A 17,544-nucleotide genomic window follows, 5' to 3' on the forward strand; every position below is an offset into this window, starting at 1 on the left:
TTAGAGCATCTTGCATCGGGGTTATATCTGGATAAGGCCGAGCCACATCAAACTGCAAGTGTGAACTCACCCAAGACTCCCTTAAACAAGATACAAATCCCAGCACTCCTGAAACCACTTCAGGAGGTGGTCTGAGACTGCATGTTATATATATGTAAACGCATCCATCTCTTCAATAGGCATTCAACAACCAAATACACCTGGAACACCAGTAATAATTGTAGTGTAACAAGCAAATTTGTATACTGCATATCTTATAATTCTATATATTTATAATATCTTATAAATTCATTGTGATGCTACACTGACCTGTAATAGAGAGAATAGTGTCTCTATCATTGCTACTCTGGATTTAGCAAGCTGAAGTGAGGAGATTGGCTTTATTCCAACATGTGACCTTTTTTTTTGTTGGCTATTTTCCCTTTAACTTAGGCCGTAACATGGAAATATGTGGACTTCACATGAATTTAGATGGATTTTATCTCTTGCTGAATGTACTTAAATGACTTCTACATCATCTCTGTGTTTAACTTTACTAAGCCTGTTGCATCATGTACCATGCTCTTCTTTGGAGCAACACCACTGAACAGAAACGACTATAGTACCATTAAAATATAAATAAATAAATATATTTGGATGATTTAAAAAATACTAATTAATAATAATTCTACATTTGCACGGTATGTTTGCGTGCCATAGACAGTAACTGAGATGTTTTACCCCTGAACAGAAAACCCTCTAACTCAAATCTTGTAATAAAAATTGTATAGAACCATTTTTGCTTACCTTGAAGGACTAATATAGACCAGTATTATGCAACTAGTTCTATTTATAAATGTCTTATTATATATAATAAGACATAAAACACCACACACCACCACTCCTCATCTACAGACATGCACGGCTCTGACCTGCGCTAGCAGAGGGGTCAGCTGTCCTGCATCACACAGCTATATTTAAAGCTCAGGTGTAACATGACCCGTTAGGGACAGCCGGGTTATGTAACCTCTCATCAGCAGAGAGTGTGCCTTACACTGGCACATGAGAGACCACTCTAAGGTCAACCTTCCCAGGACCTTTAGGTCAAATAACACCATAAATTAGAATGTCTCCCTCTGCTTGTGCATGGAAGGGGTTTTTAAATGTAGCGTGAAGGAAGTGGCCGTGCTGTTGGAGTTGCTTTGTGTGCTCTTGTCAGATATGTAGGTGTTTGCGCAGTTCTTGAGCATATCTCACATGAGTATACACGCCATATCTGTATCTCAGTGTATTTTATAAGGACAAACAGTCTCACTCTGATAGTTGTTGATATAAAATATCATTCAGAGTTATTTCAGAGGAGAATCAGTTAGAGGGGTCTGTTAGAAATCCCTCTGAAAGATTCACTGTAGTTAATTGTATTAGGAAGTGCATAATACTGAATGTTTAATGGGATTTCATTTTTGTGGTCCATTTATGACTTTTGTGTGATTTTACATTCTAATTCATCTTATTAATTAATTCATTAATTCCTAAAAGAACATTTTGTAACCTCTCTTTATCCTTTAGAAATTGAAAACAGAAACTTTTTTGGTTTCTGTGCCTTTAAGACAAATAGATCATTATTGTCAGACAAAAACCTTGTATTTCCTTTTTTTGCAGATTTTTTACTTTTGAATAGAATTTCAATGTTGTTGTTTTTTGTACATTGTGTGAATTTTGTATGGTGAATGGACCAGTAGAAATGTTCAGAAAAGTCTTTTTGCCTTCTCCTGTAAAGTCTCTACAAGGTTTTGCATCACTGCGACGATATGCAAATAAGCTGATTGACTGACCTGTTTTGTTATTTAAGGTTGATGCAAATTATAAATTGTGTGAAATGGGTGGGGCTAAACTGCTGTAGGTTGAATAGGCAGGTATATGGGAAAGAGTTGTTTCTGTACACTGTGTAAATACTTCTGGATGACTGGACCAATAGAAATGCTCTAAATCACGTAGAATAGACTCTTTCTTGTTGTTCTTGTTGTTATGAGCCTTCTACTGTAAGGTCACCATTTTGGAGATACATGTTTTTTATTTTTATTTTGGATGATATGGATATTATGGGCTGGTTGGTAAATGGTACATTTTGTAAATAAAATAAAATAAAAGAATCATTTTTTTTAGGAAAGTCAGGACAGATCAGTTTTCCATACTATGTACAACACAACCTGGAGTAAGAGTTGGAGTAAAGGTTCAGCTAAAAGAGGCAGCTTTAAACCCAGTACAATCTGCACATCACTCTCCCTCACAATTCAGCACTTTCCGCATTTCCCACTTCGTCTCTCCAACACTAGAACTGTGTAAGATCTGTAACCGTAGCTGAAGTATGCTGGCTGCACCCTGGGCGTGCTTCTGATCTGACTGCTGGTTGTCATTGTTGTGGATTGTGGCTGATCTAAGACTAGGTCACATTCTGGGGCAGAACATTCCAGAAAGCTCCACTCAGCAGAATGGATGTGGTAAGGTTACAACACAGCAAAGAGTTATGAAATATTAATCATCAGCGTTTTCATTGGTAGAGCCTGTGAGACGAAACGTGTTATAACCTTTGACATTTTAAAAAGATCTCACCATGTGGCAGAGGTGTGTCTGCTTCTTCTGTCGAGTGCCTGACTATGAGCTGCCACAGATATGAAGTTTAAGACATAGTTACTGTGTTAGAGTAAAGCTAGTGACAAAAGTAACGACTTCTAAATGCACTCATTTGCTAAAGGGGAACTGTGTGTATGTGCTGCAATTGTATGAAAAATCCTTTTGTGTAGATTTGAAGTGAAGCAGTGAATAATAATAACAATAATAATAATAATAATAATAATAATAATAATAAAACATGTCTTGGAGTTTCCTGTAATTGTTCCCACTTCCCATTTTCCAGCCACCTTACTGAGGGTTACAGAGAGAGTCATTTCCCTTTGCTGGTGTTACATCCGTGTCACAAGGGTTTATATATATATATATATATATATATATATATATATATATATATATATATATATATATAAACAGCTTTATATATATAAAGTTGTTTAAATCAGAAGTCAGTTGTAATTTGTTCAGAAAAAAAACACTAATATTACAATAAACAGAAATAATATTCATACAGAAAGTAGTCATTTCATGGCAAATCTCTTTTCAAGGAAACCCAGAATTGGTAGTTGTCATCCAGAACCTTAGAAGCAATCTATCATTAAATGAAATCAGTGCCACTGCTGCTGCTGCTCACAAAATGCTTGTTTTAACTTATTATTAATGTGATATTGAGGTTTTTACAAGCCTAAATACTTATGGCCAGTTTCCTGGAATTGAGTGATTAAGGTTGAGGGTAGACTAAACCATTGTTTATTTGCATTTGTTTATTCACTCTCTCTCTCTCTCTCTCTCTCTCTCATATATATATATATATATATATATATATATATATATATATATATATATATATATATATATATATATATAGAGAGAGAGAGAGAGAGAGAGATAAAAGAAAACACCTTACATTTCCAAGTCATTTTGGAACATTTCAATTGTCCATTCATCATGACATTAACATTTTGTTATAAGGTATATATGGTATAATATAATAATGTAAAAGCTGAATGTAAATGTAACTGCATGTTATGTAGCAGTGGGATTCAAATAAAATGCACTGGTTTTGATCTGTCTGCTCTTGTTCTGTTATTTCCAGCAGGTGGTGCCACTTCCGTACACAATTATTAATTATCTGCCCGTTTGGCTGCTGCTAACATGGCAGTTTTGGCCATGGGCTTATAATTAGAAACTTTTGGGTTGCACATATTTATTCACTATAAACAATAGAGTCAAATACTGTGTGTAAAACTGCTTGGCATTTTACTGTTTGGGTAGAAATTCTGTTTGACTTGTGAGCATTACACTTTCTGCTCAGTATTACCTGCAATTCTGGACAAATACCAAAGGTATGGCTCATAAGGAGCTGAAGAACCTAAAGAATGAATGTCTGGAGGTGGGAATGTGACTGTGAAGTGTCTCAGCCTCGCCCAGAGGTCGCACCTATAACCACGCCAACTATGCATGAAATGTTCTGACTGTCATGACAAAAGAAATTACTTGGCAAATAAAATCAGTTTTATGCCATTTTACCATCCAAAAGTATATTTTTAGTCTGAAGCTGGCAATGCTTCTTTAGTTTTGGCCTACATCTACAAGCCTAATGTAGCGAACATGTAGCTAACTTGCCTTAAGGGTATAGCAACCAGGTTAGCAGTGTGTAAACCCAATGCCTACACCATTACACATTTCTATTCCTCAGACCATGATGAGTAACCTCACACAGATGTAGTTTGTGACTTTCTGCGACACATACTGCGATCTGCTACAATCGACAAAAGCATTGATTAAGTTAAGCCTACAATGGCTGCTGCTACTATTGTTTTTAGCTATGCAACATCCTTTCTGGTTAATTTTGATATATAACAGTATGTCATATACTGTCAGAAGCCCATAAGTGCATCTATTTGACATTATTAACAACTCAAGGAAGGTAAATAAGCGTGTGATGGTTTAGTCATGTCGTTTTTTGCATGAGAGCTAATGTAAGCTTCCATTACTTGTTAGCTGCATTAGCCTCAGAGCTCCAGAAGTAGACAACTAAACTACAGAAGCAAACTTTGTTCATTACAGGCCGATTGCATTGTGTCTTAGAGGAATCTGTGTGAATTTGATGGGTGTCAACCAATTACGACTTGTCAAATAGCTGTCTCACAATCCTGTCAGGCAGGCTGAAGAGGTGTTGTAGAGGTATCCTGCTCAAGGCAGCTGAGTACAGGGTTGTCTCTGTAAGTCATTTATCACACTATTCATCAGGGCAGATAGGAATGGTCGGAGTTTAATAATTGAGGTTTGACTAAATCTCCAGGCAAGAGTGTCGACTCTGCTTGCTGTGCACTGTCTGCTGACCCCATGGAGACAGCTGTAAGCTCTTGGCAAGCTGCTGAAGAGAGGAGAATTCTCCCACGGGGAAGATTAACATGCTTCAGCCTGTCTCTCACGCTGAAGCTGCAGTGTGTCGTGCCCCTGTCCCCCTTAACCAAGTCTGTACACATGTAACACTGTAAATGTAAATGTAACACTGTAACACATATTTCCTATCAGCATACATTTGCTCTAGCAATATAACTGAACCGATAATACCCAAAAATCCAGTGCTAGAGGTTGTATTAGACCAGTGTGCCTGGGGTCAATTTTATGTAAGTGTACGTTATCATCCTGCATCTCAACAGCTAACAATGCTTTGATGTCAGAAGGCAATGGAAGGTGTGAAACGCCGCTCTTTTGTCTGCAGAGGTGAGCAGAAAGCAGGGCCTGTGAATACATATAGAGATATTTAGATAATTAGAATGCTTTTCTCGCTCTCCTGCTGCCTGTGCAGGACGACTGATGACATCATGGGAAAACTGTGAGTCAACAATAGTGCGAGAGAGACAAATAGAGAAAGAGAGAGAAAGAGCGGGAGAGCTTAGACACTAAAAGCCACAAGTAGAGAGTTTATATTTTATGGCGTCATCCTACTGATTGCTTTTGAGCTCTCTCTGAAACCGTAGCATCTGTCAGACTGGTATTCCTGACTGGTTTTAGAGCTGTATCTCACTGAAACAGCAACATGCAAAGTTTCTGCTGATCCCCACTCTCAGAAGGTCTGGTTAGGTGGTGTGTTTTTGGGTTATTGGAGGGGAGAAGTTTAATGAGTTTATTAATTTTATATACCTGATATGTTTTTTTTTCCAATTTACATGTACCTGCAAGTGCTGGTCCTATAACCAGGAGATTGCCAGACATCCATGGCCGGGAGTCCCAGAGAGCACAATTGGCCTAGTTCTTCCTGGGTGGGTAGTAAGCCCCCCCTCTCCCCACAACACTCAGCATGATGTTAGCCAATGACAGAACCTGTGGGCTGACTAAACACAACTGGCAGCTACTAATCTACTTCAAGTGTGTTCAGCTGTTTGGCAATATTCAGGGGCACCATATAGGGGGGAATTAGGACACTTCTAAGGGTCTGTGACTGAAAAATGTGTTGAGTGTTTTGGCGGACTTGTTGGCCTGTTAAGGGGTCCAGTGTAACATCTTTTCGGGCACAAAACCCTGAGAGTGCCCCTGGGTTTTGTTGTAGATGTGGAGGCTTGGGTTAGAAGGGTATAAAGCTCCAAGGTACTGATCTGCAGAGCAGTGGAACTGTGTTCTTAGTACTTTTGGGAGGAGTTGAGGAGTTGGGGGTGAGGTGGGGTAGTGATTATTCAACATCCTGACCCGACTAAAGCTCTTGTTACTTAATGCAATCAAATCCTCACAGCAATGCTCTAAAATCTAGTGGAAAACCTTTCCTGAACAGTAGATATGTTGTTATGCTAACAAACACAGGATAAACTTTTTTTTATACCCTTGATTTCAGAAGAAGCAATGAATCAGCAGGTGTCCAAAGACATTTGTCCATATAGTGTCCTTTATAAGTGAGTATACGTTTGTGGCAGGTTGAGACCAAATATACAAATGAATAATAAAGCAGTTTATAATAACAGTATGTTATGTTACAACCTGCTTAAATATATATGTATTTATTTAATGTAAAGCCATGTTTGTTTGTTTGTATCTTCTGCAGCCACAGCCTACTTTGTGTTCATGGCCTCATGGCTATGCTGTCTCAGGAGTTTTAGTTGGTAAGTTAAACCCACTGACTCAGATCTTGTGAACCGAACTTGGGTCAGACCAAACACCCATGTGCTGTAAACAGGACACCACAACTAACTGGCAGTCTGACAGCCTGGCACACAACATTCAGCACTTTAGGTGTGAAGCCAAGAACAGTTGATAATCAGTGCTGCCTTTAGGCTCAACAAAACGTAGCAAAACGGAAACGGTGACCCTTTGAACGCTCTACAGTGCACAACCTTTTGAGACTGAACGTGCTCCTAGTCTTCTTGGGATGTGTCTGGCCGGGATTCCTAAACTGTGTAATATATTCGGGATTTCGACTCGATTTTACGTCCTCGTTTATTTCTGCAGTCGACATAATGCACACTGTCAGGATCCATGCAGCTTAAAACGCGTCTGTTTAAGACCCGCCTTCTCACCGCCCCTATTGGCCACGACTGTTCTATGTACCTGCATCCACTTCAACCATTGGTCAAACTGCCTAAGTCCCGCCTTATTACCGCTACTATTGGTCTACATGTACCTGCATCGCCAAGCCATTGGTGAAACTGCTTCCCGCCACAGCCTAAAAATGCCTAAACGCAAATATAAAACACAAAGCAGTTTGACTCTGCCTGACTTTTTACATTTTTATTAATATATATTTTATTACAGTGGCGTGAAAATATAAATGTAATGTAAAAGGTGGTAAAAACCCGTTTTATTTATTATTTATTTATTATAGACACTCAAGGTGAAATGAAAGGAGATAATTTGACCATTCAGGCTATTAAAAGATTTTTTTTTTGTCTTAGTAAATGGTGTAAATGTTTATCTATTAATGTTCATTAACAAACATGCATGATTTTAGAGATATTTAGCTAGCTAGCTAACTCCCCGCAATCCTGCTTGAGGCCCACAGCCACAACATCCTAACCACGACAGACGGTCTTCTTTTTTTAAAACCAAAATATGGACACTCTAAATTGCAGGCAAATACAGCCACAATATTAGGAAATAATAATAATGATAGAAATGATCATATTTTCGATATTTTTTCTAAATCGCTGTACTCTGACTCGTTTTCTAAAGGAACACAATAAAGACAGATGATAGTCTCGTAATACAACTACATTCCCCACAATGCACCGCGTCCCCGGCGCTACTAACGTCTGCTGAAGTGGAGAGAGTGAGCGAGCAGTTGAAGAGCGAAGAGACTCTTCAGGATCTTCAGAACTTTACACACACACACACACACACACACACGCGAGAGCTGACCACACTGGATTAACGGCCCATTCAGTTCGTAGGAGGGCTTTTCCCGACCTTACAGACCAGGTTTCGAGTGATGTAGGACGCGTTGTCTTCAGTGTGCTCTCCTCCAGGAAGACTCCTCACTCACCTCGCGCAGTGTCTGTATGTCTGTCAGTGTGCGTGTGGCGTGTTCAGCATGTCTGTGCCGAGTCCGTCGTGCCCCATGCTGACGGATGGCTAACGGGGAGCGGAGCGGAGCGGCTCGGACATGGCAGCAGCAGCAGCAGCAGCAGCAGCAGCAGCCCTGCAGCAGTGCCAGCTTCTCCAGAACCTCATAGACATCTCCATCTGCAGCCTGCAGGGACTCCGCACCAAGTGCACAGCATCGTGTCACCTCACCCAGCAGGAGATCCACACACTGGAGGTAAGAGCCTCAGGAACCCATTATAATATAGCCTCATGTACACTTTTGCAACACTTCTCTAGAACTGCCTGTCTCTTTCAGCACTTGGTTTTTGGACCATTTAGAAATTCTCCAGAACTCTAAAAAAAACCCTTATAAACACTGAATGTTTATGATCACTCCGAAACCTCCATTAGCCCATAGAAACACACGTGAATACCACCATATAACACGTATCAGCTTAAAAAGTTTTAAAAGCTCATGAAATCTCTAAAGCCTTATTGTTTTATTAATTATGAACTATAAAGCTTCATAAAACATAATGAAACCTTGTAAGTCTACCATAACTGTCATAAACATGAACAGTCATGATCCAGAATAGAGGAGGAGACTCCATTGGCACTGTGGAACTACAGAATGGTGTGTTTTTGCTTACCTGCTTACTTACTTGTTTATTTATTTATGTTTATTTGTTAGTTTTTGTTTATTATTTGTTGTTTTGTTGATTTATTGTGAGCTTCTGTTAGTTTGACCCTATGAGCAGCAGCTTACCTGGGAATTCTGAGCCCACCTGGGTTGTGTTGTTTTGGCTATGGATCAGCTGGCTGTTACTCTTTCTATTAATTTCCCAGTAACACAGTCATGGCAGGAAAAAGTTCTTCCCCTCTCCTGTTGCGATGCTTCCTGGTTCTGTGGTCAGCTGTGGGGTTTTGTCCACCTGTCCACTGCTTTTTGAAAGAATTTATTTTGGGTACTTCCTTTAAAGCATGCAAATTACCCCAAAGAGCCATTAACTTGGCTGTGCTGCTTTTAAACTGAGTGAAGAGGGATCATCTAAGGCAATCCTTCCTGTTTGCACACATTTAAGGATCAGCTTGCCTTTACAGGTTCAAACTGTCAAACTGTCTAGTTGATTTAATCCCATGCAAAGTGTTTTTTCTTGTAGCTCATTCCAGAGCTGTAGGTAAAAATGGAAGCCCATGGACTGCACAGTCCCTAGACTATACAGTTTGTAATGAGGAAGCACCTTCGACTTTGCAGTTTAGTTAAAGCCTTGTTCTAATCCACTTTCACAAAACCAGCCCACAGTGTTCTGTGTTCAATGCCTCCGTCTGCATTTTCAAACAAGAGAAGCCTATGTCAGTTGAGACTGTGTACTGTTTCTAATGAGGCACAGGTACACTGCAGCACCGTGTAAACCCTTCCCTGATGTGAAACGAGAGCTAGAAGGTGTGGGTTCTCGACACTGTATTCCAAGTCGACACCTCTGTGCTTACAGTCACTCCATTTGTTTACATATCTACTTTCTATAGAAGGCCAAGAGACAGTAGGTATGCTTGGGGCAGCTAAGTCTATATCTTTGCTTTGAAGATTAAGTAACAATTAAATGCCTGTTAGCTTGATGCTAATGTAACAGGCAAATCGTTATTACCAGGCTAGCAGAGATTAGCATCATGTTAGTGAGACTAACACACAAATTAAAAACTACATTCAAAGCAAATGACAGGGTTTCTTTGTTAAGCATTGCTGTGTAAGGTCATGCTTGGCTGTTACATGCTCAATATTTTAAGGACAGTATCTGGTCAAATTCAAACATATATATGGCTTGTCAGGACTGTCCCCTGCAGAAGCCACTGTTCATCCGTTGTTGAAACACACAAACAGTAATCACTTATTTTTAAATATTTAGTGTAAGCAGTAGTTAATAAAAAAATAATAAAAAAATAAAAAAAATAATCTTGCAGCTGAACCTGAGAATAAATATCTGAGAATAAATAACCAAACACACAAGCAGTAATCGAACATTGCTAACATGTAGTGCAGTCTTAAAGTGAAAGGATCGTTTCCATAGAAACCCTAATTATCTCATACCCGATCCAGCCAATTTTTTTTCATATCAGGACTGATATACAATCCTAATATCAGATCGGTGCATCCCTAGTCTAGACGCAAATATGTTTGTGTGCGTCTTCTAGAAATATAAAGCAGCCCTTACTGTGCCGTTACTGGAGTTACTAGCCACTGTTCTGTTGGTCATATATATTTATGATACATATAGTTGTTCAGCACTCTAGAAGTTCTGATGGTAACAATATACTCTAAACAGCATATTCTGATATCATTTATCACCCCTAGAGGCAAATCATAAACATGTGTCTCTCTTGTAATGAAAGGCTGTTTATTCTATAAATAGTAAGATGTTAATGGAAACTCACTGTTACTCCTCTTTGCCTCTTTACAGGCACTAACCACTTTTGTCTATTGCTTTTGTCATATTGTTATGCTTTTCAGACAGACTTTTCCAGCCCCTCTCAAGTGGAAGTCAAGTTCCCATGACTCTTTGCTGGTCTTCTGTCTCAGACTTGTGGTACCGACGCTCTAACTCACTCAAAGTGCTTTTCTCTCACAGTTCAGATTTAGAAATAGCCCTCGCTCAAAGCAAATGACAGAGACACTCCGCTAAATAGCAATCATGCTAATTATCATGCATTTTTCTCAGTTTTAGTAGTCTTGCGGACAGTCAAAGTGTGGCTCATCTGTTTGTCTGTTTTTTCGAGATGGGGATGATTCAGGCGCTGAAGAAATGATTGAAATGATTGTGGTTGGTAAATGAGAATCTCTGGCCGTCAGAGTGTCTTCACAGTGTGCTACTCTTGCTATATTTAGCTGTCTGTCTTTACCCTGTGCACATGTCAGAGTTAGATGCTAAAAAAGAACAAAAAATGATGTCAATTAGTAAAGGAAAGCTGGGAGAAATGTGGAGCTAATAATAAAAGGATGTCAGACAGACTGTGTAGAAAACCTAATAATAGGAACACAAAGGATTTGTCTGAATCCTCCGAAGAGAGCCGAATATCCGTTAGGAGCTTGAGGAGCTCTTATAGTTCATTCGCCCAACAGCGACTTGTTTAGGCTTCTGGAATTAGCCTAGAGAGTTCGGCTCCATCAAGCACTTTCTGACAGTTGTTTTCATGGGCATTGGAGTAGTAGGCCACTTTTTGTAGTACACTTTTAGAAATAAGGGTGTCACATGGAACCAAAAAGGGTTCCTTGAGGCAATGCCATAGTAGAAACTACAAGATTGCTGTAAAGGATGGGTTCGAGAGCCATTTTTGTAAATGACATCAACTTGCACATAATGTATGTTTCTATCCTATTAAATGTTTAGAAAGCGTTCAAGGTTTGTACTGTACAGTTCAAATATGTAAATTAAGTTGCTAAAAGTGTTCAATGTCCCGAAGAAAACCAACGCGATTACATATGTCCGACTAGTCGGCCTAGTTTAGCCTCGCCCATTTGTTTTGAAGTTAAAAGGAGTGTTTACTCTGGACTGTTTTTTAAATGAGACATACATCATACATCAAAAGCTGTCAAAATATGGATTCATTAAATGAAAAATGGACGAGTGCATCATCTCTGTATGTCTCTGTATCAGGGAGCTGACATCATGGAGCTGATGCAGGCCTGGACAGCAGCAGCTGTTTCTCAGCCACGTGTTGCATAACAAGGAACAGGTGTTGAGTTTCTTCCTCCTGTTAGGCCACCGCTGGAAAATTGATCAGGATCAAACTGGTTCATAACCGCATGAGTCTTGCTGAAACAGGGACAGTTGCGCTCAGCGTTTTATACTATGATGGTTTGATGGTTTGATTTTTATCGTCCCACGTTTGTGCATCTGCACTTGCGCCATATTCGGTCATGTGTGTATTCTTCCCATTACTAGTGTGATGAGTGATGGTAGATGAGTCAGTGGGGGCATAAATGTGGTTTATCTCGAGTGTGTGTCATCATGTTTTACATCGCGGGCTAAGTAAGTCAGTCCGTTCTGGGTGTGAAGACCTTCAACCTATTCCTGGTCTTGAGCTGATTTTGAGGGTGGCATTTCCAGAACTTTGCAATATGCAGGTCGTTAGAAGCATACCTGCACTAGAAGAGCAGTGTTTCTTTGTATAGATGCTCTTCTGTGTACCGTTCTCCTCAACAGCTGTGTATAGCCACGTTGCAGTTGGGCAGTGATGAGGTAGGACACGTAATAACTGCGGTTTAAAAATCTCTTAATTTTGTTGTTTTGTCTATTCAAAAAAAGCCAGTAGTCCTTTATAGTGTGTGAATGATGTATGAATGGACAAATGGAAATGCTCCATAATCACTTGAACTAAATGATACTTTCCATAACTTGTGTTAATGTCAGTGTGAGTGGAAAGCAGTACACATTTTCCTTTAGTAATTTGATGTATTAGTTGGTGGGAAATTGTGGGCGGGGCGTGATTTTATCCATCTGATTTGTTAGGATGGTAACTTGCCTCCTGCTACACCGCATTGACACCAGCACTGGAGGAAGGGATTGAAATTCTGGTAGTACAGGAGGCACAGAATTCAGGAATTAGGCTGTATGTATGTGAGCGTGTGCATGCAGCTGCAAACTGAGGTAACAGCTGGTGTTTTTTTGGTTTATGATGAGCAGAGGTGGGGATTCATGATGACATAGCCAAGTGTTAGAAAACGTTTGAAGGGCTGTGAAAATATTAATGCTTCAGTCTGAGGTTACAGAGAAACAAGAGTTTTGTGTTTTGCATGTTAGATACTGAGAGATAAGGTTTCTTTTGACAGTGACCGCTTATTGACTGAAGTTCTCCTGCACAAAAAAGGGGTGTTGAGCAAGAACCTAGAAGAACCACTTTTAGCTCCATAAAGAACCATATAATAATAGAAAAGAATAGATTGTACCAATATGGGTCAGCAGGCCTACGCCAGAACCTCCTCTCTTATTGTGTGGGTGTGAAAAACCTTTTCATTGCTAAAATACCTTTACGTCACCTTTTAAAAGGTTCTTCACATTCACACATTAAGAGCGTGTGTTCTGCCCTAGGCCTGCTGACCCGTAGTGGTGCGGTCTCTCATTTGTTTTATATAAAAGGGTAAGATTCGCACATGTCTAGCAGTGTGATTAATAGCTTAATTTGAATTTCTGTGCATCTCTGTAGTTTAAAAGGCAGTTTGTGGGAACTAGATTTTGACATTTCTTGTAAACAGACCCAGACAATCAGAAGCAGGAAGTTCATGGATAGGTCAAGGTCCTGTAAAGTCTCTCAGACAGTGGTATTGTAGGCGCTTTTTAGTGTTGCTGTATGAAGTTAATCTTTTGCAGTTTTCTCCAGTGGATGCTTTCCTCCCCACCCAATCATGGGAAGCTGGTTGTAGTGACAGTCTGGTGGAGTTAGAAGAAGTTCGCCTCCTTTTGCATTGCAGTCCGACTGTGTCATATATTTCTAATCTCTTTATCTTGGACTACACCTTGCAGTCGGTAACTGATATCTGTAGACAAGGCAGAGTCTCTTTGTGAATATATCTAGAGTGTCTCTCTCCTTAAGATACGTTTTACTATCTAATTTGTGAGCTATTTCCAGCCTGCCTTTTTTTAATTACAGTCTCTGATGTATTATCGTAAACATGGTGTATCTGGCTTCCAGAGAGTGAGAGCAAACCCAAACCTTCTGTTCCATTGTGTTGGATCACAGACTAGCATTGTTGAAGGTTTACTTACTTTGTAGTAAGTAAACGCTGTAGTAAGTAAACACACAGGTCACACTTAAGTCACTATTTATTCAGGCGTCTTTTCATTTAGAACTGCATGGGCCAGTTTCCCAGATCTAGATTAAGCCTGCAGTGGCATGAAAAAGCATTTGCCCCTACCTGATGGGCGATATGACTTCTTCAAATCAGTATCACGTTAAAACGATCGTTGATCACGATTAATAAACGATTATATAAGCTGTTCGAGTTGCTCACTTGGCTCTGTGTTTGAAAGCACGTTGCTTTCTGATATCCTCCTATTTTTGCTTATTTTGGAATGTATTTGTTTCTCACACAAAATGTTTTATGAGACAAGGGGAGCTCGATCTCCAGTTGATGGATTGATGACCAGACTTTGTCTTGCAGGATTTTGTGGTAGAAAGCAGAAGTCATGTTTCTGGCAATTGTGGAAAATCACCCAGGCCCTGAATCAGCAACACGTCCCACACAATGACACTACCATCACCATGTTTGACTGTTGGTATAATATTGTGTATATTGTGGTATAATATGGTATATGTTGTGAGAAGCACTTTGGACTCATGCGTCTACTGAAAATTATTCCAAAAGGCTTGGGGGTCATTGTGGTGTTTCTGGTAAATGTGAAACGTGCCATTATGTTTGTCTTGGTTAGCAAGTGTTTTTTCATCCTTGCAACTCTCCCATTGATACCATTTGTGCTCTGTGTCTTTCTAGCGCTGGAGTCATGAATGATGTTTTGTGAGTTCCTGGATAGGGTGTTGCTGTGTTCTGGGAGGACCGCTTCTGGGAACACCGCTACTGTTGATCACTATTATAAAATATCATGAAGTGGAGAAATGGCATTGTATCCCTTTTTAGAGGATTATATGATCTATAGATTTCTCTTATCAATTCTGGAATTCTGTTTGATTGCACCATTATGTGCTGCTTCCTAAGACGGTTTAGTCTTCCTCATGTCGCTGAAAATATTATTTTTGAGTATTGTTTAGATTCAGCTACGCTGGTAATGAAGCCTGGGTGTGTATGGTTGGGGTAATTGGTTCATTGTGAAACTAAGAGTTCAGTTGCTTTTTTGCAATAGGGCAGTTGTTTTGGCAACTTTTCTCTATCAATAAATAATTTGTCAGCTTGACTTTGTCTTATATTAGCATCAGCCCTCAATTCTCATTTTAGTACTTCTGTAATTTTTGTTATTTAAGATGAGGCGGTGAGTTTCTACCTTGCTTGACTAATACCGGCCTTACCTTAAACAACTTTTGGTGATTTTCACTATCAAATGGCAGAATAAACCCACGGGGGGTCCTGCTAGAGTTGCACGTGCAGCTACAGGAACATTTCTGGCGGGTGGGCAAGACGTAGAGGAGACTCTGGGGAGGGCTTGTAAAATAAATAACTAAAATAATAGGGAAATAATAAAATTACATTTAATAAAATAATTAAATAAAGGGAAATGATCTCAAAAGGAAACTAATAAAAGTCTTGCAAATAGTAACCCAGCAAGATTCTCTGTCTTTTCAAAATCATAATCCGTGACTACAAATGTGAGTAATGGCGTTATTTTTAGATGTGAGAGAGTGTCGGACTTTAGTCTTTTTAAAAGTATATTCAGAGAGTCTTCCACAAGTCTTCTAGAGTATGGTTCGAATAACACTTACAATCGACTTGGTATTCATGACTTGAGACTTATCTTACTTCTAGCAGGGACTCGGCTCGACTTGGCATGGACAGTAACTTGGGACCTGCTTGATTTTGGAAGGTTAAGACTTGAGACTTGCTTATGACTTGCACATGTGACTTACTCCTACGCCTGCATTTCAGAACTGGAAGTCCGGCAGTAGAGCGCTGTCTATCCTTAATGATTAGAGTATAACATTTTAAACCTAAATTATAAATATTCATGACTTCTGGAATTCTTAGCCCTGTAAAATCAGTATTGATATCGAGTGGGCTTGAATTAAAATTGCTGAGTTAGCCTGTAGATGAAGCTGCGTGTCCTCTTAAAAGACTGTTCCCTTTTTTCGATGACAACAGAAGACGTTCATTTACGTATGTTTCCATGCTCTGACATTTGTAAATCAATTGTTGTGTGTTTGTGTAATTTTTTTAAGTGTCATAACAAAACCCCCCATTTTTCATTTGAAACATGAAATTAAAAACGAACCAAATATTTTGATATGACTGTGACAGTATCATCTTTCTCTTTCCCCCTTTTTTAAAACCATGGAGCAGAACTCTTAGTCTGATTGACTAAAATGACTGTCCCTGTTTTGTAAGTCGACAAGGATATGCTTTACCTATGTCAGCTGATTACCTTGCAAATCCTGTTTACCTGTAACTGCTGCCCTATTAGTTTTGGCATAGTCTCTGTGGGTGTTAACTGTTTTAAACCTGAGTTTGTCAAGAAGAGTCTTGTGCCCTAGAGTTCTGCGTCAGCCGTAATTGCCTTTAGAATGCACACAGGACCAGTTTTTTTTTTAAACTCTTTAATCAGGGATGACTGTGTTGACAATGCATTGCAATGTTGAAGTCTATAAATATCCCCCAGTCAGAGGCAGCTTAAATATGGGGGAGGAATCCCTTTAATGTTCGAGGTTTGGTTTTGTAGGAATGTAGGCTATTGTTCAGGGCAGTGAGGGTTTGAATTCAAAGTGGTTTTCAGTGTATATTTACACTCTCTGTGGAAGGAAAGTTAACACAGGCTTCGGAGGCCAATCAGGTGGAGGAGAGCATGGGCCTCTAGACCAACTGTTTGTTCGTATCAGGAAATCCCCATGTGGTTTTCTCTGCAGCTCTTTTTCTCATTTCTTTCCCCTTTCGTTTCTCTTTCTTTCCTCTACCAGTCTCTTCGATGGCTTTGTCGCTTTTTTTTCTGCTCTTTTCCCCAGATCATGGGTTTTATTTTTTGTAGAAGACAGAAATAGTGGTGAGAAGTCCGAATTGAAAGTGGAGAGCATAGAGATGACAGACAGTTATTTTGCTGCATTAGAAAGTGTTGGTACTGTGACAATTTTTTAATGATGAGTATAAATCCCTTTTACTCTGCATTTCACACACTGCACTGCACTGCACTAAAAAGTACTGACGATGGCCTACTAACTCAATAAGTAGTTGAAGTCACACTACACAACCCGGTATCCCTGTAATGGTCGTGTGCTCCATACCTTTACGTCAGCAGCACGCTCCATTCGGGGGGCCATTATGGTACTGGTGATATACCGCAAATACCGCAAATCATGATATTTATCATATTATATTATCATATATATTATCATATATATTATGTTTTGCCCAGCCCTAGCAGTATGCAAGAATCTTCAGATCAGATCTAAGCTTTAAACTAAAGCTCAGACGCGTTTTATAATGCGGACATAATGAGGAATAATTTTCTATGTATAAAATCTCTCTTAATCTTCACTTAAACCTTTTTTGAAAGGTCCAGTGCATACCTGGGCTTTTGTGTGTGTACACAGTATATATTAAGCTAATTAAAACGGTTCTATTTAAAAGTTTGGACACCCTGGGTCCAGTAACATGTGTCCCTCTACTACGGAACACTCTTCTGCACTTCTGCGTTTTAATGTGCAGTTATGGTTTACTTAAAAATATCCTATAAAAAAAATAAGTGTATGGTTACACTCATACAA

At 39.4% G+C, this 17,544-nt stretch overlaps 1 protein-coding gene across 4 annotated transcripts in view; it reads left to right on the top strand.

The window, feature by feature from the left end:
• Positions 1-7,876: 7,876 nt before the first annotated feature.
• ksr1b (kinase suppressor of ras 1b) overlaps positions 7,877-17,544 on the top strand; it is a 43,290-nt gene continuing 33,622 nt past the window's right edge. For all 4 annotated transcript variants that reach the window (XM_072691914.1, XM_072691917.1, XM_072691915.1 and 1 more), the window contains exon 1: positions 7,877-8,365. In XM_072691914.1, the coding sequence (XP_072548015.1) occupies positions 8,210-8,365 (156 nt within the window). In that variant the 5' untranslated portion in view covers positions 7,877-8,209. The remainder of the gene's footprint in view (positions 8,366-17,544) is intronic.

Source organism: Salminus brasiliensis, chromosome 11 (assembly GCF_030463535.1).
Source record: "Salminus brasiliensis chromosome 11, fSalBra1.hap2, whole genome shotgun sequence".
Lineage (NCBI taxonomy): Eukaryota > Metazoa > Chordata > Actinopteri > Characiformes > Bryconidae > Salminus > Salminus brasiliensis.